Raw genomic sequence first — 22,080 nt, 5'->3', positions numbered from 1 at the left:
CACAACAGGTGTTTGTTAAGTGTAGGCGTTGTGCAGGGATCTGGGCAGATGTTGGTGAATAAAATAGATTTACTCTCTGCCCTTGGGCAATTAATAATACGGTGTGGAAGGTGGAGCAGGCTTCGTCAGGTTTCGTTTGCCACTAAGTGTAATGTGTTAACAATTACAAAGTCCTTTCCAGCACTCCATAGGCATAAATTCCTATTTTCACTAATTTCATGGTTTGCTCAAGGAGCCCGTTCTCAAATGTTTGCTTGGGAGCTCAATACTTAAACCACCCATGTATATTAAAAAAATATATGAATATTCAGGGGAAAATGCTTTGTGATTTATATCTTCTTGGCCCTTATTTTTATTAGATCGAGTTCATTGACCATTGATTCAACACTTTTATTGAGCTCTTAATTCACGCTGACTATAGAGAGATGACAAAGTCTGAGGTTAGTGGTAGTGTACTGTGATAAGTCCCGCAACACAATGCTGTGGGACTTGTCACAGTACAGAAATAAAGGGCAGGTACAAAAAGGAGAGGTAACACATAGCATGGGGTGATCACGAAATATGGAAAAAGTGATCTTTGAACAATGCCAAAAAAGATAAATGGGAAATGGGCGAATTATCAAATTATAACCTAAATTAATGCCTTGTGAATTGAGATTGTACTGTAGCTAGACTCTGGAACAAATTATCCTTTAAAATGAGAGATAATTGCATAAGCGTAATGGTGAAAAGTGTTTTTTTCTTTTGACTATAATTAAACTTTTAATTCTTAGTTTTTATTCTGGTAAATAAAAACAATAAATAATCAAAAAGAATTTTATTTGTCATTGACAGTTCAATATATTAAATAAAATATTAAATCATTTATTCTGCTGTACTATTATCAAAAGTTTTCCAATTTTTACATAAAATGACCATTTCTAAATATTATAGTTTAATGGTCAAAAGACGTTCAACAAAAGATTAGTAATTTACAAATATGAGAAGTAAAGACTGTGGTCCTATAATTCTTTCCCCCACCAAAGTTAAAATATAATTGCCAGTCCAAAAAATCACACTCTATTAGACTAAAAATATTCCAAACACGTGATGGCAACATTACCAACTCCTCAGACTTCCTTTGGCAGCATTACTTTTGATAAAAGTTCTCCAAATAAAGAATTTTGGCAAATAGACACTTTAATCTTATCAAAATAATGTAAGGAAATGTAAGATTATTAAATTGACTCTAATTACCACTGTCAGTCCTTAAGATAATTCTGGGGTTGTTTTGTTTTTGTGCTTTGAATTTTTTTCTGCCACATTGATTGGTGTTTAAGACAGTGCCTCATAAGTTTTGCATGCTCACCCTCAATTCTTGTATAGCTATATATTACTGTCTTTTGCTGTTTTCTAAATCCTTAACTAGTCCTTTCATTTCATGCATTATCTCCCAGGATTCTTTTTTTTACTTCTTCCTTGCTACCCACATGCTTCTTGCCGGGTAGTTACCAACATACACAGAATTTGCGTCCCCTTGCAGCTGTGCTCACTTGTATCAAAGACTGGATGACACTGGTTTGCTCCATCTCTGATTATTTACCTGCACTAGGGTCCAGCCACTGTTTCTTTGTGGCTGTTTTGAATTTTGTGAAAATACTCACAACTGTATAAACATACAAGAAGACACACAAAAATATACACAATGACAATGACCCAAAAGCCTTTCTTTCCTCTTCTGGTTCTTCTCAGAGAAACTAAGGCACAAAAAATAAGGCCTCCATGGGTCTGGGGTCAGTAACTGAAGTCAAGTGGCCCATCTTCTCATAATGCTCCTTATATTACCCACTTGTTGTTCTGAGAAACAGCAGGAGAATGACTGTTTGAACTTGATTTTTATTTCTGCATTCCCCCACATTTCTGCCATCCCACAAGCCTCACAAACTTCTTAGAAAAGGAAGCTCTTCTCTGGTAGACATGAGACAGTGTCTTTAACAGCAGTGGCCTTAGGCTGTCAGAGATAAGGCCATGCCATAACAGATTCAATTAAGAATTTCCTGAAAGATTCCAGATGTTGATGCATGACAGCTAAAAAGGTGAGGAACACGTGCTACTCTTGAGCCAAGCCATTGTGACTTATGGAGTTGAGCTGAGGTTGCAGTGTGGCCCTCTTGAAGTGAAGACTGGTTGGTTGGGAAGAACTACATTGTGAGCGAACAGGGTAGAAATTAGCCCAAATTCCCCTAAGTAAACCCTGCCATATCTAGATTCTCCTAGGTAGTAGTAGGTTTCAGAAGGAAAATAGGAGCTGTGCAGGTCATATGAGGGTCTTCTTATCCTATGATGGTATCTCTAATAACTCTGGCAGTAACAAGAGCAAAGTAAATCTGGACAAATGAAAGGTGTTTAGATGAATCTGGCAGTATAACTGGGGTTTTAACTGTACACCAAGCAGGCAAGACTGGAAGCTTTTGTTTTTTTTCTGGTTAAGATTTTGGCCACCTTGAAGGAGAATCATTTTGGCAGGAAATAATGTATAGTCTTCTGCTGTCTTCTTTTGGGCCCAACTGCCACTGCCTGTCAATCCATTGGAAGGCCCAGTAGGTCACAACTGACATCCCACAGCCGCCTTGCTATAGTCTCATTACGAGCCTGGGCAGAGACCAATGCCACATGGCAGTCACTGGAAGGGAAAGAGAGAAGCTTGAAGCATAGTGTTCAGAATGGAGTCTACTTCTCTGCCTGGCATAAGAGATATGATAGAAAAACAACCCAGGGACTACATGTGCTCCAGGAGCTTCACAAGCCCAGTGTTTGTTCTAACTCTTCATTTTCCAATCTCTACACCAGAGAAAATTTAATTGCCATTTAGATCTCCGCACTAGACCACCTCTGATCAGAATGCTTTGTTTGATTTATAATGTATACCATCTGGTCTTTATATTCCCCTTTCTATGTATATAATATAACTCTCATATCAGTGCCTGCCTGACATCTACATATATCCGTCTTCTTCAATTAAGTCTGGAAAGTCCACTCTACAGGGCCTTGGACAGTGTCATATAGCTGAGATCTTGCTATTTATACTAGTCACAGATAGATGTTTGGAGTGGTAAGAAAATACTTCTTATGTCTGGACTACCTGCAGTTATAACTGTTTGTAAATTCACATGACAAGTAAAGCCAGTTTCAAAAACAAGAAGAGAAGGAGAAGGAGATAGCAAAAAACAAACAAACAAACAAAATGCTCATAACAAGGTACCAGGTATGTCTTAGTCTATTTTGTTCTGATGTAACAGAATATCCCAAACTGGGTAATTATAATATAATGAACAGATATTTAGCTGAGTATGGTGACTCACTCCTGTAATCCAAGTAACTCAGGAGGCTGAGGCAGGAGGATCACTTGAGGCCAGCAGTTGGAGAAGTTTACTGGCTCATGATCATGAAGGATGGGAAGTGGAAGATGGAGGGGCCAGCATCTGGCAAGGGCCTTCTTGCTGCATCATAACATGGTGAAGGGCATCACATGGGCAAGAGAGAGTGAAGGAGACCCAACTCATCCTTTAAAAAGGAACCTACTCCCGCAGTAATGAACCTAGTTCCAAGATAACGGCATTAATCCATTCATGAGGACTGCCCTCATGATCAAATCACCTTGTAAAGGTCCCATCTCTCAACACTGTTGTATTGGTGTTGAAGTTTCTAACACATGAACTCAAATCATAGCAAGGTGTTTCATACACCTTTTCTTCATTGTTGTAATTCCAAGTACCATAATTTCATTAAATGCAGAAGGGAAGTCCCAATTGTATCATCCAGAAATTTTCTCAAGGACAATTTGCTTACTCATTTTTATATTCTCTGCCTCTGTTACACAGCAAGTATTAAATGAAAGTTTTTTGTGTTTTGTTTTGTTTTGTTGAGACGTAGTCTCACTCTGTCCCCTCAGCTAGAATGCAGTGGTGTCATCATAGCTCAATGCAACTCAAACTCCTTGGCTAAAGTGATCCTCCTGCCTCAGCCTCCCAAGTAGCTGGGACTACACCACCACACCCAGATAAGTTTTCTATTTTTTGTAGAGACATTATATGAGGTCATAACAGTAGGCCTTAATCCAATAGCACTGGTGTCCTTATAAGAAGAGGGAGAGACACCAGGAATGTGTGTGCACAGAGGAAAGGCCATGTGAGGACACAGGGAGAAGGCAGCTATTTGCAAGCCAAGAAGAGAGAAACCAACTCAGCTAACACCTTGACCTTGGACTTCCAGTCTCCAGAACTTTGAGAAAATAAATTTAGGTTGTTTAAGCCACCCAGTCTGTGGTATTCTGTTTAGGCAGCCCAAGCAGACTAATGCAGCTACCAAGACAATCCAATGGGAAAAAAATAGTCTTTTCAGTAAATGGTGCTGAGACAACTGGATATCCCCACGCAAAAGAATAAAGGTGGACCCGTATCTCTTACCATATACAAAAATTAGCTCAGAATGGATCACAGATCTAAATGTAATGCTAAAATTATAAAACTGTTAGAAGAAAATATACTAGTTGCTATGATTTTGAATGTATCCCTCCAAAGTTCATGTATTGGAAACTTAATCCCTCTGCCCTCATGAATGGATTACTCTGACTGTCATAGGACTGGGTTTGTTATCACTTGCCCTCTCATCATGTGACACTCTCTGCCAGATTATCACACACCAAGAAGACCCCAACCAGATGCCAGTGCCATGCTCCTGGACTTCCCAGCCTCCAGAACCATGAGCTAAAGAACTTATTTTTTTTATAAATTACCCAGTCTGTGGTATTCTGCTATCGTTAACTGAAAATGGTAATAAATCTTTGTGACTTTGGGTAATGCAATGGTTTCTTAGATATGACACCAAAAGCACAAGTGACAAAAGAAAAAATAAAGTGGACTTTCATCCAAATTAAAAACTTTTGTACCTCGAAGGACACCATTAAGAAAGTGAAAAGAGCCTGGGCGCGGTGGCTCATGCCTGTAATCCTAGTCCTCTGGGAGGCCGAGGCGGGTGAATCGCTCGAGGTCAGGAGTTTGAGACCAGCCTGAGCAAGACCTCATCGCTACTAAAAATAAAAATAAAAAAATTATCTGGACAACTAAAAATATATATAGAAAAAAACAAAAAATTAGCCAGGCATGGTGGTGCATGCCTATAGTCCCAGCTACTGGGGAGGCTGAGGCAGTAGGATCGCTTAAGCCCAGGAGTTTGAGGTTGCTGTGAGCTAGGCTGATGCCAGGGCACTCACTCTAGCCCGGGCAACAAAGTGAGACTCTGTCTCAAAAAAAACAAAAAAAAAAAAAGTAAAAAGAAAGCCCACAGAATGAGAGAATATTTGCAAATTATACATCTGATAAGGAACAACATGCAACATGAATGACACAGACCATAAGTACCTTACAGAGATTCTAAATAGAGAGATCCCTTCCTCGAAAAGTTAGGGAAAGTTTCATTCATTCAACACATACTCTGTGCCAAAACGGTGCTAGGTGCTGGGAACACAGTGAGGAAAAGAATCAAGACTCTAGGCCGGGCGCGGTGGCTCACGCCTGTAATCCTAGCACTCTAGGAGGCCGAGGCGGGTGGATTGCTCGAGGTCAGGAGTTCGAGACCAGCCTGAGCAAGAGCGAGACCCGTCTCTACTAAAAAAATAGAAAGAAATTATATGGCCAACTAAAAATCTATATAGAAAAAATTAGCCGGACATAGTGGCGCATGCCTGTAGTCCCAGCTGCTCGGGAGGCTGAGGCAGTAGGATCGCTTAAGCCAAGGAGTCTGAGGTTGCTGTGAGCTAGGCTGACGCCATGGCACTCATTCTAGCTTGGGCAACAAAGCGAGACTGTCTCAAAAAAAAAAAAAAAAAAAAAAGACTCTATAACGGGGGTCAAGCACGGTTGCTCACGCCTGTGATCCTAGCAATTTAGGAGGCCAACATGGGAAGATCGCTTGAGGCCAGGAGTTGGAGACCAGCCTGAGCAACATAGCAAGACCCCTTCTCTACCATGGGCCTGTAGTGCCAGATACTCAGGAGGCTGAGGCAGGAGTCTAAGCCCAGGAGTTTGAGGATGCAGTGAGCTATGACGACAGCACTGCATTCTAGACCGGGCAACAGAGCAAGACCTTGTCTCAAAAACACAAAACAAAAAATAAAAAATAAAAAGGGTATGGTATACTAGACAAATCTAAATTATTTCCTTTGGGCAATAAAATCTCATCTCCAAAACCAGAAAATTCATACCTGAAATGTTTCCCACTTAGAATCTCAAGACCTTCCGTTAAGGCACAGTACAGGCTGGTCTGTGCTCCCTGCTGAGGAGTCTTGATGAAGAAGGAGAAGAGCCGCCATATCCATCTCATGAAAGATGAGTGCCGAACCAATTCAGATTGCACCGTGCCGGGGTGTACAGAATACGCCGTAACGCCAGAGCCTAGTGGGAGGGGTGCCGTGGAGAGGGGAAGACAGGATGTGATTTTGAACAGCCAATGACAATAAAAGATGTGAATAAACATGTGACCTTCACATATGGACTCCCTTCCCTTGGTGACATCACAAGCACTGTTCACAGTAATTTATACCTCCATTTCACAGCCTAAGAAGTTAAAGCTCAGAGAAGTTATTAACTGTTACGAAGCAGCAGAGCCCGGACTCAGCCTCTCAGCAGCACTTCACACTGTTGACCAGCCCCTTCTTGAATTCCTCTTTCTCATTGGCTTCCATGATCCCACTTCTCTTCTGGTTTTCCTAACCTTCCTGGCTGCTTTGTCTCAGTTTCCGGGGCCAGTTCATAATCAACATTAAATGTTGGAGTTCTCATGGCTCACTGTGATTTTATGGTGTTCACATTTTTATCTATCTACAGCCCAAACTGCCCCTTCGACCTCTAGACTGACTATGAGAGCCAGCACAGAGGCTGGTTAAGGGCATGAACTTTGCAGACAGACTGCCCAGTATCAAATCCTGGCACCACTCACTGGCTGTGTAACCTTAGGCAAGCTCCTTTTTGTGACCCATTTTCTCATCTCTATAACAGGGCTACCACACGCCAATGCTGATGCCTGTGATCCCAGCTACTCGGGAGCCTGAGGCAGAAGGATCCCTTATGCCCAGGAGTTCTCTATAAAATAAAAAATAAAAAATAAAAAAAACTCAGGAATAATCATAATATCTATACCTCACAGGGTTGTTCTGAGGATTAAATGAGTTCATATAAGTTAAAGAGCTTAGAACAGTGCCTGGTGCCTGGTGATTACTCAATGACACTTTTGTACTTGCTACTTCAGGTTCCCAATCTTTTTTTTTTTTTTTTTTTTTAAAGACAGCGTCTCACTTTGTTGCCCAGGCATGAGGACAGTGGTATGATCATAGGTCACTGAAACCTCAAACTCCTGGGCTCAAGTCATCCTCCTGCCTTAGCCTCCTGAGTAGCTGGCGCACCACCACACCTGGCTAATTTTTCTATTTTTTGGACAGACAGGGTCTTGCTATGTTGCTCAGGCTGGTCTCAAACTCCTGACCTCAAGTGATACTCCTGCCTCGGCTTCTTAAAGTGCTAGGATTACAGGTGTTAGCCACTGTGCCCAATCTTTACTGGAAACCTTGGGGCCAGATATGTTTCAATTTTTTTTCTGATTTTAGAAAGGTAATATGAAACATACACATATACTGTTATCTAATCCCACCAGTATAGGTGAAGTTTTGCTGTCAAATGAGTTTTAGTATCAAGCTTGCAAAAAAATCAGAATTTTTAGGCTTTTGTGGATTTTACAACTGTAGAAAAAGGACTGTGGGCTACCCATTGCCTAGCTACTCTAGATGACCCATGCTAATGAAAACTCAGATGTCCAAAACTGACTTCTAGTTTTAAGACCAACCCTGGTTCTTGCAGTGTTCCCTATGTGCCCATCAGGCACATGGGAGCACTTCTTGACAATTCCCCACCTCACCATGTACATTCAGTCAACACAAGCTCTGTGGTTTTCATATCCTAAATATCTCTCAGGTGTGCGTGTCTACAATCCTCCATCTCCACCAGCCTAGTCCAAGCTACCCTCACTTCTTGCCTCGACTCCTGAAATTACCTGCTGCATCTACTCCGGCCCCTATTTTAAAAAGGCTTTAATTTTAAAGGTTTTCCATTGCTCCTAAACACTAAAACCCTTACAGTGGTCTCTAAGGATCTGGTCTCCACCCACCTCACCAGTCTCAGCTCAGATCTCTATTCCTCCTGCTTTATACAATCTAACTGTGGTAGCCTTCTGTATCTTAAACCAAGCCCAGACCTTCGTACATTCTCTCCCTTCTACCTGGAATGTTCCTCAGCCTCCTCAGACCTGTATGTAATTTCTTTCTTTCTTTCTTTTTTTTTGAGACAGGGTCTTGCTCTGTCACCCAGGCTAGCATGCAGTGGCATCATCATAGCTCACAGCAACCTCAAACTCCTGGGCTCAAGTTATCCTCCTGCCTCAGCCTCCCAAGTAGCTGGGACTACAGGTGCATGCCACTATGCCTGGCTAATTTTTCTATTTTTTGTAGAGACAGGGAGGGTCTCGCTCTTGCTCAGGCTGGCTTGAACTCCTGGCCTCAAGCAATCCCCCCGTTTCAGCTAGGATTACAGGCATGAGCCACTGAGCCTGGCCCATTTAATTTCTTTTTTCTTTTTTTTTAATTTTTACCAAATGGGTCCGTGAAAGGCCCATTTAATTTCTAATCATCCTTCAAGGCTCAGCTTGCAACTCACTTCCTCAGAGAAGTCTTTCCTGAACATTTGGTGTGAATAAGGTCTGCCCTACCAATGCCCCCCAAAAGCCATTATAAATCCTTGTACTTCTCCTTTATATAATAACATTTATTACAATTATAATTAAACAGTAACAACAAAAAGGAAATAATCTAGATGTTGTTAAGGAAATGGATAAATAAACTAAGGCACATCTATACTATGAAATGCAATGCAGCCAGCAAAATGAAAGGGGTAAGTCTGTAAGTACTACGTGGAAAGATCTCCAAGATACTGTGTTCAATTCCTTGTGTATGAGATATATATACAAATATATATATATACACACACACATACGTGTAAATACATAGGAAAATTACTGGAAAAGGGCACAAAAAACTGTTGACAGTGGTCGCTTGAAGGGAGAAAAGTGGGGTTGGGGGAAGGGGAATAAATGAAAAGGGTTTTTCACATTTAATTCCATATATTTCCGTATTATTTGAACTTTTTGCAATGAGAATTATTCATGTATATTACTAGACTGATTTTACATGCGACAGTCTGTACAAACACTTGCTAATTGTCTGTCTCCCCCATTAGATGCAAACCAAATCAAGGAAGAAACAGTACCTGTCTTGGTCACCACCATCCCCAATCCCCTAACCCAGTGCATGGAAGAGCACAGGCACTGAATCCATGGCTGCCAAATGGCTCAATGGATGAATCTTCTGTCACACCAGGGTTCTTGCACCACAGCTACTTTCCACCCAATCCTCACAACTAGCAGGGTTACCTCACTCACAGGTACTCTCCTTTTATCTAGTTCTCACCACTGGACCCATCTCTCCACCCACAGGCCACCCTAACTCCCTGACCAACTCTTTGGATAGTTTTAATCATCCACTTACCCTTATCTATCCCAAGCTGATAAAAGACATCATACCCTGGGCACACACTGGGCATATGCACTGAGCTGACCACCAGCTTCCTTCCCATCTGACAGCTGCCCATGTGGTATGATGATCCTATTCTATCTATGGGGCCCCTGTGCCTGATCCCTTGGGCCTGAATTCTGCCTGTCTTAATTCCTAAGCATTGCTCACCCTAGATTTCCCTTTTCTTTATTGGAAATGCAGAGTAGAGAATGCTGAGGACCTCTCTCTATCTGTGACTGGAGATGCCCCTTCTCAGGCACACATTCCCTCTTCTCTGACCCTTTGCTGTTAGGGAGACACCTGCCTCTCCATATTCCTAGTGGCTGTATCTAGTGTCAGTTCGGGTCCCTCCCTCCTACTCATAGTCTTACTATGAGTAAAAAATCTTGACTTGCTCATGAGGCCTGAATTAACTATGACAATAACCTGTGAAGTAGTCCCATTTTACATATGAAGAAGTCAGTCTTAAAAGGTTAAGTAACTTACTGCAGGTCACACAGCTAGTGTAAAGCCAGTCCTTCGGACTCAAAGTCAGAATCTCCCTGTCCCCAGCGCCAACATTCAGTTGTAGGCTGCTTACTTAAACTATACCCCATTATAGTCATGGAAGCAGGTAATGTCCAGGTACCTTCTGGAAAACAGTTTCCACGCTTGTGGCTTTTAGCTACCTCCCACTGACTCTTGTTTCCCATGCTCATTTCTTCCAAGCCTACCTTTTAGCCTCCGGGCCAGTTCCTTGGTGAAGAGAATGTTGGCTAGCTTGCTGTGACAGTAGGCCAGACCTGCATTGTAGAATTTCTCACCCTGCAGGTTATGAAAGTGGATCCTTCCCAGGTGATGTGCTAAGGAAGACAGATTTACTATTCTTGATGGGGCTGATTCCTTTAGTTTCTGTAGCAGCAGATGGGTCAGGAGGAAGTGACCTATTGAAAAAACTAGAATTAACAGAGTTCGGGACCAATGTTGGGGTAAGAGGAGTAGAGGTGAGCACGGCTCAGCTATGGGAGACAGAGAACTCAGGAATAAGGTCTTTTGCTTCAACTTTTTCTTATCAACTAGAGAACAAGTTCAATGAGGGTTTAGAGAAATAGGAACAGCCAAAGACATCAGACATCCTTATAACACAAGGTAGGTCTGGACTATGTGAATATGAAGTCCCATCTCATTCCAACTTTGGTTAAAAGCACTCTTTAAGAGTAGGTGGTCTCTACCTGATGCTGGCCACAAGGTTCACTACTAAGAAGGCAACATATCGCCTGCCAGGGCTTTCAGGCAGGACCAAACTATTTTATCATTCACACCTGGTCTCTTATGGCCCTGCAGTCCAATCATACCACAAAGAAGGCTCAATCTGACCCCTAAGTTTTCCAAGGGGAATTTTGGTCCCCTCTAGCTTTGTGATACGGTCAGATTTCTTACCCAAGTGGTTGACTCCCATGTGCATTTCAAAGCCATCTGCTGTCTTAGAATAGGGGCACATCATCACTCCTGCATTGTTGATCAAAATGTGGAGGTGCTTTTCCTCTGTAGGGGAGACAAGACAGAGTGTGGAAATAGCCAGCCACAGCTGTTATATCTTAGAAATCCACCTCACACTCAGGCTTTGAAAATGAGAATGCAGGACTTCAATCTTTCCTCCATTTTCCCTTCATACTTATTTTGGGAAGTGTTCCATGTACCTCTCCCAATTGAAAGACTTCCCAAGCTGAATGGAAAGATTCCATAGCAAGGGGAAAACAATGTTCTATATGCACCCCTGCCACTGGGATTCAGGTCCCCAAGGAAATACTGATTTCACTTCTTTGTTACATCATCAAACTCTCTCTCATGGTTCATTTCCTCATATGGTTTGTAACTTATGACTGTAAGTTCATATCAGTGGAAGTTGTTTTCCTTGGAGGCCTTGATCCCTGGGTTATGAGGGAGTATGTCAACAGAGTGCTCTTGGATTTGCTTTTGATGAGATACTGTAAGTTTTTATGTTAATTTCTCAGCTCAAGATTATTATAGCCCCTTTCCTGAAAAAAGATCCTCACACCATTTGGTGGTATAGATTCAGACCTCACAGATGATGCCAGCTTGAGGTTCTAATTTTTTGCAGATGACTACTTATCTATCCATGTCCTGAGATGATAAGCTTGTCATGTCCCTGATCTGGTAGCCAGGGTTTTCATTAGCTCCTATACCATGGACCAGGCGGCCCTGATAACCTACCGGTCACATTTGGCACACTTCCAAATTACTGCCTGGGAAAGGTCTGAAGATTTATGGCTTACATCCTGTCCCTGAGTAAACAATCTTATTCTGGTACCCTCAAATCTTGTGAGTTCCTCAAACTATCAATGTACTAATATGTAACCTACTGAAATTAAAAAGGACATTGATTTCTTTCTAAATTATAAAATTGTGCTGATTTGTTTCTGAATCATGACATTTTATATGACAATCATGATCGTCTGGAGTGTAAAACATTTTGGCCTGTATGCTGTCATCTTTAGCCAATGACTGTCATCTATGTAGTACCCTCCCATAAAAAAAGACCACTCCAATACGAGGAGTTTCCTCCCTTCTCCTAAACTTTCTCATAAAAGCTTTCTAACTTGTTACAGACTTTGGAACATGCCCAACTTTGTTGGTGTGTCTTCTCAGATCGATCCTCAAATTTGGCTTCTAGTAAACCTTTATCAAATGATTTCTGCCTCAGCAGCCTTAATTTTGGCTGACAGCCCTTTGTGAATCTCAACCTTATGTACAGCCTCAGATACAGCTCTAGCTCTCAAGAGCCTGAAGCCTTGTGTCCTATCCCCGTATGGGTGGTTAGACCCCAGATCCTAAAAAGCACATATTGAGTTCTGGTATGTCCATAAGATCTTTGGCTTCAGCTTTTACTCACTGCTATGATTTACTGAATTCTCTTTTGTTTCTGCTTCTTGAGGATGTCCCATGATCATAATGATTTCAGCTACGTACCGAAAGTTTTTTATTATATTTTATCTGCCATTTCTATGTATTACAGGGAGGGATCTTTTTCATTTTAGCTTAGTTCTGCGATGTTGATCATAAGACCCACAACATTCTCTTTGGTTCTACACTTACCTGCTAAGAAGTCCTGGGCAAAGGCTCGAATAGACTTAGTATCAGACAGGTCCAGTTTTCGCACCAACACCTGCTCGTTCCCTGTCATGGTCTGGATCTCTCTGGCCACCAATTCCCCCTTTTGCACATCCCGGCAAGCTAAATATACACGGGCTCCTGTCAACCAACGAGAAAGAAACTATTAACTCTGTTTTTGAGTGGGTGTTACAGACCTAATGCCCTACTGACATTGAATGTTATTTTCAACATTTCTTAAAAAACAGGAATTTTTACAACAGAGGTATCTATCTGAGTAGCAAATAGAGAAAGAAAAATAAATCACTAATACTTAAGTGCCCATTATATGTAGAGCATAGTACTAGGTTCAGACCAGCAAATCAATGGAATACTTGGGTGTTCTTGAATTCCAAAACTAGGAAGAAAAGATGAGAATGATCACCACTGTGAGGGGTAAAACAGCAGTAGCAGGAAGGAATTAAAAACAGGTGAACTTGCCTCTTTGAGCCAGCTCTTTGGCTGTCTCCTTCCCAATGCCAGTGTTAGCTCCAGTGACCACAGCTACCTTCCCAGGAAGCTGGACAGCTGATGTACACACCCCACTGGACACCATTTTCCTGCAGAGAAGAAAATCTCATCAATTCTTCATTCTCCTATCTCAGCCTGGAGTTCCTGCAATTCCCTGTGTCTTCAGATCCCAAGGCTGAAGTTTGCTTTGATTCCTTCCTCTGTTGTCCTTTTTAGATTTAAGGAAAGTTGGAGAGACAAACACAAAAGTGTTCTGTTCTTGCTCAAAGAAAAAAGTGATTGCTAGCCAGGCGTGGTAGTGCATGCCAATAGTCCCAGCTACAAAGGAGGCTGAGGCAGGAGGATTGCTTGAGCCCAGGAGTTTGAGGTTGCCGTGAACTATGATAAGACCACTACACTCAAGCCTGGGCAACAGAGCATGACTCTGTCTCAAAAAAAAAAAAAAAAGTGATTGTATTACAAGGGCAAAGCTTAGAGCTGCTCCCTGCAGTACAAGAACTGGATGAATATTTGCTTAGTCAGGCACCTAGCTTTAGTTTGAGCTCTAAGCCACTTTTGGCTTAAGAAATCACAAGACTCAGCCCAGAAGAAGAAAGAACTGGTCTCTATATGTCAATCTGCTCACAACTGACATTTTATGGCCTTGAGAAATGGCTAATCCAATACAAAAAGTTAAAATTATGAAAGCTTGTGAATTTGGGACAATACAGGGAGAAAAAACAACACTTATACACACTTAAGACAAAGAAAAAATGTAAGTAAGTGTAAGTAAGTACAAAGGGAAGCTGAGATCCAAGTCTTGCTTTGTCTAATTATAGTCGTTGTTCAAAGTACCATCCTATATTGCCTTTCCAAATGAATGCATGCACAGACAAGTATTACCAGTTCTCAGATTGTTCTTTTCTCTTCTCTGTGATCTTGGGACTCTGGTTAAAACAATCTGTTGAGCAGGAGATACATTTTAAAAGAGCATTTCAGCCTTTTTCACTGAACTTGGAATTGCAAGGTACATGCTCCTAGCCACTGAAGCTACCTGCTTCATGCAAACAGACCTACAAGGAGGCAAACTAACTCATGGTGCCCACCAACCATTCCTCCCTCCCCAGAGAACAAGCCTCCCAACTGTTTCCCACATCCCTTCCCCTTTAGTTGCAAGAGTGACAACTTAACAGTGTTAAAGTAAGTAGTCAGTTAGGTATGAGCAAAGGAGGAAGGAACAGTTAGTCAACTGGCTCAAACAGCCCTTGAACAAACAGACCTGAAGAGAAAAAAGAACCATTAATTTCCCAGCGTTGCACAGGTACAAAGTGACCTTTCCCTTATTATATACGAGTAAGAACAGAATGTGCCCAGCCTTTGATTTCAACAAATAAAAACAGCAACCACGGCCAGGCGTGGTGGCTCACGCCTATAATCCTAACACTGTGGGAGGCCGAGGTGGGAGGATCGCTTGAGCACAGGAGTTCAAGACCAGCCTGAACAGGAGTGAGACCCCATCTCTACAAAAAATAGAAAAATTAGCTGGCATGGTGGCACACATCTGTAGTTTCAGCTACTTCACAGGCTAAGGCAGGAGGATCGCTGGAGCCCAGCAGTTTGAAGCTGCAGTGAGCTATGATGACCCTACTGCACTCTAACCCAGGCGACAGAGCTAGACACTGTCTGAACAAAAGAAAAAAAAAGCAACCTCTCAGGGTTCAGGGCAGTTGCTCCTTTCAAGCCTGCCCACGCCCTTTCTTAAGAGCATACTTTCGCTTCTGCACAAGCCTTTCCTAAGGCTGTCCACTTTCACTCAATAAACTTGCCACTATCTCTCGGTTGTATGCACATCCTGAAATTCCTTTCTGTGACATTAGCAAGAACATTTACACGGGTGACATCTTCGTGGTTAGCCAGCCAGGAGATTATTCCATTCCTGAGTGACTGACTTGTGGTGAGTATGGCTGTCTTCACCCTTGACAGTGGATTGGAAGATTTTTCTTCTTTTGCTTCTGCAGGCTTTTCAGTGAGTGAGTCACTGCAGCATAACCTCGCTCCATCGGGCTGACTGCGGCTCTCCCAAAGCAGGGTGGCAGAGGGTCACTCCTCAAGCCATGTAGTTCCAAGCAGTTGCCAGACACTGGGTGACACCAGCCTAGGCAGCTGAATTCTCCTCGCTGTGCAGGAGCCCATGATTCACTCTCTGTGGCTACCCCATGCTGCATCTCTACTGCTAGATTCCATTCTTATTTCAAAGTACTTCTTTATTATGTGTGGGAAAAGATGTTTGTGATTTATTCTGTCACTTTGCGAAGAGGGCTTGCTTTTTCAGAGGTCTTTCTGATACCGTTGTGTTTGTTGTCCCTTTCGGTGGAGCAATTACCGGCAGAGACAGGGCAACGTGGGGGGACAGGAGCTTGGCCTGTGAAGCTGTTTGGAAGGGCTCGGGCACACTACGCTCCCCACGTGAATTAAGCATTTGGAGGCAAAACTCGATTCAGTCAAATTTTACATGGAAAGCAGGAGAAAAGCCTTTCAGGCACAAAAAGCCCCACCCCCTTTAACCACTTTGTCAGGGTGAAAAGTGCTTCATCAGACCTGGGAGAGAAGGATGGGATCTCCAAGGGTCTAGAAACCTGAGAGATGCTGGCTTCAGAACAATACATCCCAGCACAGGACCACTGATAATTGGACATGGCCCATATCTCTCTACTTCACAGGGGTGAGAGGCCCTTGAGAATAAAATTCCCTGGACAACTTCTCACCCCAACTCCCAGGGTTCGAGGATGCTGGAGCAGGGATGGAAACCTCCCCCGGGGCCACAACCACATGGGCAAAGGGGTCCTCCTCTCCAGCACAGAGTAAAGTCTGGGGATGCATGGACTCAGCAGGACAGGCAGGGAGAGGTTGGGGACGCCTGCACTCTCCTCTTTTTGCTTGACAGGCCACGGAATGCTTCTACTTCACAGGGGTTAGAAGCGCTTTTGAACCTAAGGGGTCAGAGCCCCCCCCCCCACCCCGCCCCCGTGCTTCCAGGTTTTGTCCAGGGAACCAAGAAAAAATGGGTAATATTCTCTCTACCACCAAAGACTCTTCCTTCAGCTATATTCTCTGGAATTGGAACTTTTCTGAATTAGACAGTAGAAAGAAGAAATGTGTGTTTCTGTGTAATATTGCCTGGTCCCAATATAAGCTAGGTGATGGCGAGGTCTGGCCAGTAAATGGCAGTTTAAACTCTAATGCAATCCTTCAGTTAGATCTTTATTTGTAGACAGGAAAGCAAGTGGACAGAAGTTCCACACACGCAAGCCTTTATGGCGCTCAGAGGGGACCCTGATAGGTGCGGTTCCTGCCTTGCGAAATGCTGACCATGTGGGCCAGGCTCACCTTCCCCCAACCCCAGTTTCAGACTCCAAGACCCAGCCACCTCCAGTGACCCCTAAACCTAACTTGGAGACTCCTACTCTGACGTTTCCCCCAGCTCACCAGCCCATATACCCAACATTGCCAGATAAGCCCTCAGGAGCAGATCTCCTTTGGCCTCTGCAGGAGGTAGCAGGTGGGCCTCTGGGAACTACTCAAGTCTGTGGCCCCTTTTCAATGTCAGATTTAAAACAACGCAAGGAATGTTTAGGCAGGTTCTCTGAGGACCCTGACAAATTTACTGAAGAGTTCTAAAACCTGAGCATGTCCTTTAATCTGACTTGGAGAGATCTAGTGGTTATCCTATCCCACTGGAATTTGGACTGAGGCTCAAGTTCATGCAGATGTTTTACGTTCACGGCAGCCCAGTAGGTACCCGGTAGGGTTGACTGTTCTTCCTCTCACTGACCCTCAATGGAACTATCAGCCGGGCAGCCAGGGCCAGCCTTGAGAGACCAAGGCCCATGTTTCACAGCAGACAGAACCTATCTAGGCCACATTTTGAGGACAGGCCAGTGGAGGCTGTTGGTCCAATGCAAGGAAGCCACCTTGCACATAGGACCACCACAGACAAAGAAGCAACTTAGGACATTTTGGGGCATGGCAGGGTTTTGCAGGATTTGGATACCCAGGTTTGGACTTACTGCTAAGCCTTTATATGATCCGGTGCAGTCAATTCTCATCCTCCAAACAATATCAATCTGTGTTTAACTGCTCTTCTTTCTTTTCTTTAGACTTGGTGGGAGCCTCTTTCCGATCTCAAATCCCCAATATCACTTGGAATCTATGTCATGACAGAGAACTAGGACATCATGGATGGCAGGGATCAGTTTCCATCTAAATGTTGCCCTATGGTACTCTGTTTTCCCCCGAGCTCCCTTGACAGAGAGCAAGAACTCCTGGGCCCATATGTAGGGATGATGCCCTCTGCCAGCTTTAAGTAGTTATAGAAAATGCGACCTCCACCCATGTCCCCTTGTAAGATTTCAAGGGCACAGATTTCCTGAGGGGGGAACATTAGAGTAGGTAGTCAGTTAGGTATGAGCAAGAGGGGAGGGAATGGAAAAGTTAGTAAACTGGCTCGGACAAACACCCCTGAACAAACGGACCTGAGGAGAAGATTAAGAGTCATTAATTTCCCAGCATTGCCTGGTACAAAGAACAGAATGAACACTGACCGCTCAGCCTTCTTTGACTTCAACACATAAAAACAGCAACTCCTTGGGTTCGAGTCCGTCACTCCCTTTCTTGAGAGTGTACTTTCACTTCTGCACAAACCCTTCCTATGCCTGCCCACTTTCACTCAAAAAACGTGCCACTGTCGCTCAGTTGTGTGTGCATCCTGAAATTCCTTTCTGCACGTTACCAAGAACCTTTATGCCAGAGACATCAGGACCTGTACTTAGCCCTTTCTTCTCCTTAGCTAGCAGGAAAGAAAGAGACAATCAACTACAAAAGTCCAGCTCTGGCCTTACTACCATGACCTTGCTAAACTGGGGATACAGCCCTAGGAGTATAATCTTTCTCAGAAAGATCTCACTGAAGTATAAGCATTATTGTTAGTTCAGGTTCAACTTTTCAAAGAGATTCCATGTGGATAAGAGGATCCTGTGGTGAAAAGAAAAATCTGTGCTTTCATCTGAGTGTGAGCCCCCATGTGTACTGTACCTACAGGAGGGAGCACTGAGTGTTCAGAGGGGAGAAAAAAATACAACTGGAAGAGGGGCAACAGGGAGGGAGGAAGGAATAAAGACTGTTGCAAGAACTGGCAGTGTGATTTGGCCCGGCTTCAAGATCCCCCCTCACCCTCCCCTCCATGGAGGGGCTGTCTCTCTTCATTGGTCCACCGTCACTACTGGTGACTTACTCAGAACCAATCAGCTGGCTGCCCGTTGTGCAGTCCGATGCTGATTCTCTGGGGCATTCAGCTAGCCACCGGGTGATGGGTCACCTGTCAATACATCGCTTCTCATTCTCCCTGCCTGCCCCCTCCCCGCCCCCCTCAGCGCATAACTCAGATCCGCCAGGCTCCTGCTCCGAAGGCAGGATAGGGCTCACAGGCAAACACTGTTCCTTTTCGCTTCTCTCCTTTACAACACCTGCCCAGAGAAAGAGAGAACCTAACAGCAACAAGAGAGCAAGCAATGGTGCTAAAGATGTCCCGATTCCCAACAGTTTTAGAGAGCAAAACGTGGAATCGCTCCTTTGTGCTTCAAAGGCTGGTTCAAGCCACGGGACTTAAGCGGGGAAGAGTGGTCGGGGCTACACCCTCCCTATTCTAGGGTCTGAAACCCGTAAAGCTGTAAACTCAAGTGTTTGAAGTAGCCTAGCCCTCGGGGGTTCCCTGGAGCCAGACTCGGGGTTCTTAGGCGAAAAACAGGGCAGGGGAAGCAGGGTGCCCCGGAGTACAGCGCCCTCCCCGCACCCAGGACAGCTGGGCCTCGGCCATCTTTGAAGCCCCCCAGGGGAGTCTTCCAAAGAAAGAGCTTCGGTGAGGACCCAGGTGCCCCTGAAAAGACTTCGCAAGAGAAGGCAATACATTTGCACAGACCTGATTTGGGGCGCAGCCACATACAGAAGGAAGGGGATTAGGAGGAGCAGGAGCAGGAACCCAACCATCTCGGCGGGCGCAGCGGCAGCGGAGGCAGGATGCCCCAGCAGCGCTGGCCGACTATGGCTTCTCTGCCAAGGCAGGACCTGCCTCGTTCAAATTGCGACAGCGCGGGGAGCAAGGCCCTCTGGGACGTGTAGTCCGGGCGTGGCGGCCGCTGACGGGCTGCGCCAGAGCGCCGCTTACCGGCGCTGGGAGGAGGCGGGTGCGCGCCAACCCCCAGCCATCCGGAGCCAGCTAGAGCCGGGGGCCTGGGGGTCACGCAGCTAGCTCCCCCTCTGTGAAATCTCCCCGGTTCTCTGTCTCCCCGCGCCCAGATCCAGGCCCTGATCCAGTTTCCCCCAATCGTGGCTAGACAGTTACCGCACGGTTTCTCCTGGAGGTCAAATGTTGGCATCTGGGAAATGTCCTAAGGCTCATTACACGGGAGAGGAGCGGTTGGAATCTTACCGTTGGTGAGGTGGGAGGAATGTGAGCCCTTCCTCTTCAGGGATTCCTTTATCCAATGGAGAGGAAGCATTGGTCCTTGAAGACATTCCCAGGAGAATTATTTTATAGTGTCTATTTTGAATTATGATGGTAATATGATTTTCCTGGTACTTGATTGAGTGTTCATTGATAGTAGAACATAGTTTTCCTGATGACTTGGGTCACTCAGGGTGGCAATGAATTTCTGAGATTAGCACTGTTGGTTTTGCCAACTCGTGAAAGTATTTAATCCCGCTTTGAATTAAGGCCATGAACATGTTCTCCGCGAACAGTTTCAATAGTTTCTTTCATCCGAGGCCTATTTCCTGGGGAAGAAGGTGGGGGATTTCTTAAGAAGTCAGTATCTGTCTGTGATTCCCTGACTGCACACAATAATATTTTCTGGTTCTTTTACATAATACCCATTTGACTTAAAGACACATATTCCAAGGTCAATTTGAACCAATATATTTTATAGCAATTGTAGAGAAAAGAGTTGCCTTCTTATAATACAAATTCCTACTAATTAAACATTAGATTAAACTAGTAATTATCACATTTTGTCACACTGTCATTAGTGTTACCTAATATTTGTATAGGGTTTTACAACTTTATAAAAGCCTTTCATGTGTTTTGTTCCTTATTCATTCACTCATTCATTTGATGAATATTTATGGTATTCCATAAATATTAAATGTAGTGTGCTAGGCACTGTGCTGAGGTCCAGCAGGGGACCAGGAAGACATGCCCTCTGCCTTCTCAGAGTTCATGGACTGTCAGGGAAGACCCTAAACAAATGATCACTGTAAATAAATCATGACGAGGGTTGTAAGGGGAAATAGAGAAAGCTTTGGAGCTTATAGCAGGAAGGCTCCTCCTGATCAAGCAATCAGGAAAGGCTTTTTTGAGGAAATAACATTTGAGCAGAGGCCAGAGGAAAGTTAGTAGGCAAGCAGCAAACAGGCAAGAGTTCTCTAAGCAAAGGAAAGAGCCCACCTGAGGACTCAGAGTCAGAGAGCGCAGGGTGTGCTAGAGCAACAGAAAACATTGATCTCACTGGGGCCCAAGGGTAAGGGGGAGTGCCTGAAATGGCAATAATAAGCACTGCATAAATAGTGCTTATTATGCGCCAGGTCCTCTCCAAGTGCTTTATATATGTTAACTCTCTTGATTCCTCCAACTCTATGAGTTAAGTACAATATTTTTCCCTGTTTTACAGACAAGGAAACTGAGGCACAGTGGAGGGTAAGTAAGTTAGCCCAGGTCATAATGGCAGAGCTAGCTTTCAAACTTAACCAGGTTATGTCCAGGGCCCATTATGCCTTTAACTATTGAGCCATATTGCCAAAAGGTGAAGCTGGAAAACCCCGCACATGTATGCACATTTGCATATCCACACAAAATTTCTTTCTTTCTTTATTTTTTTGTGTGCGACAGAGTCTCACTCTGTCACCCTGGCTAGAGTGCAGTGGCCTCATCATAGCTCACTGCAACCTCAAACTCCTGGGCTCAAGCGATCCTCCTCCCTCAGCTTCCCTAGTAGCTGGGACTACAGGTGCACACCACCAGCTAATTTTTTCTATTTTTGGTAGAGACGAGGTCTCAGTCTTGCTCAGACTGGTCTTGAACTCCTGAGCTCAAGTGATCCTCCTGCCTCAGCCTCCCAGAGTACTAGGATTACAGGTGTAAGCCACCTTGCCTGGCCCAATATTTCTTTTTTTTTGAAAGACAGGGTCTTACCTTGTCACCTAGGCTGGAGTGCAATGGTGCAATCATAGCTCACTGCAGCCTCAAACTTCTGGGCTCAAGCGATCTTCCTGCTTCAGCCACCCAAGTAGGAGGGACTACAGGCACCTGTCACCATGCCCACTTTATTTTTTTATTTTTTTAGAGATGGTGTCTCACTATGTTGCCCAGGCTGGTCTGGAACTCCTGGCCTCAAGTGATCCTCCTACCTCAGCCTCCTGAGTAGCTGGGATTACAGATGTGAGCCACCATGCCTGGCTTATCCATACAAAATTTACATGTAATTTCTGGTGGTTTCATGACACATTGGAAACATCCATGGAGCTCAGATTAAAAATCACTGGTTAAACCCAATAATTGAAGATGGGTAAGCAGGTGAGTTGCTTCATGAAGCTGCGAGATAGCTTCATGAGAGGAGAGCCTTGAGGAGCACTGATGTTATGAAATGGGTAGAGAGAGGGGAGCCTGAAAATGGACTGAGGAAAAAGGGGCCAGAGAGGTTGGAGATGTATCAGACTGGGTTCAGTGAGAAGAAAGAAACCATGTGATAATTCGAACAGGGAAAGTTTAATATAAA

At 44.1% G+C, this 22,080-nt stretch overlaps 1 protein-coding gene and 1 pseudogene across 3 annotated transcripts; both read right to left on the bottom strand.

Annotated features, from left to right (window-relative positions):
• Nucleotides 1-802: 802 nt before the first annotated feature.
• Nucleotides 803-2,497, bottom strand: LOC123645143 (annotated as a pseudogene). The gene is made up of 3 exons (XR_006737592.1): nucleotides 2,426-2,497; nucleotides 2,094-2,242; nucleotides 803-1,771 (listed from the first exon to the last, which is right to left on the bottom strand). The product of XR_006737592.1 is annotated as an uncharacterized LOC123645143 (transcript).
• On the bottom strand, nucleotides 2,319-19,404 carry RDH11 (retinol dehydrogenase 11). 2 transcript variants are annotated; one of them, XM_045565244.1, is made up of 7 exons: nucleotides 19,230-19,404; nucleotides 13,247-13,365; nucleotides 12,752-12,907; nucleotides 11,075-11,179; nucleotides 10,369-10,578; nucleotides 6,242-6,431; nucleotides 2,319-2,662 (listed from the first exon to the last, which is right to left on the bottom strand). In XM_045565244.1, exons 1-7 carry the CDS (start codon nucleotides 19,295-19,297, stop codon nucleotides 2,560-2,562), a joined length of 951 nt encoding a protein of 316 aa, XP_045421200.1. In that variant the 5' UTR covers nucleotides 19,298-19,404; the 3' UTR covers nucleotides 2,319-2,559. The 2 variants fall into 2 exon arrangements, with proteins under 2 accessions (XP_045421200.1, XP_045421210.1); XM_045565254.1 differs by lacking the exon at nucleotides 19,230-19,404 and adding an exon at nucleotides 17,323-17,459.
• Nucleotides 19,405-22,080: the final 2,676 nt, after the last annotated feature.

This window comes from Lemur catta, chromosome 1 (genome assembly GCF_020740605.2).
Source record: "Lemur catta isolate mLemCat1 chromosome 1, mLemCat1.pri, whole genome shotgun sequence".
NCBI lineage: Eukaryota > Metazoa > Chordata > Mammalia > Primates > Lemuridae > Lemur > Lemur catta.
The sequence above is the reverse complement of the archived record's forward strand: the minus strand, read 5'-3'. Positions and strand labels throughout refer to the sequence as shown.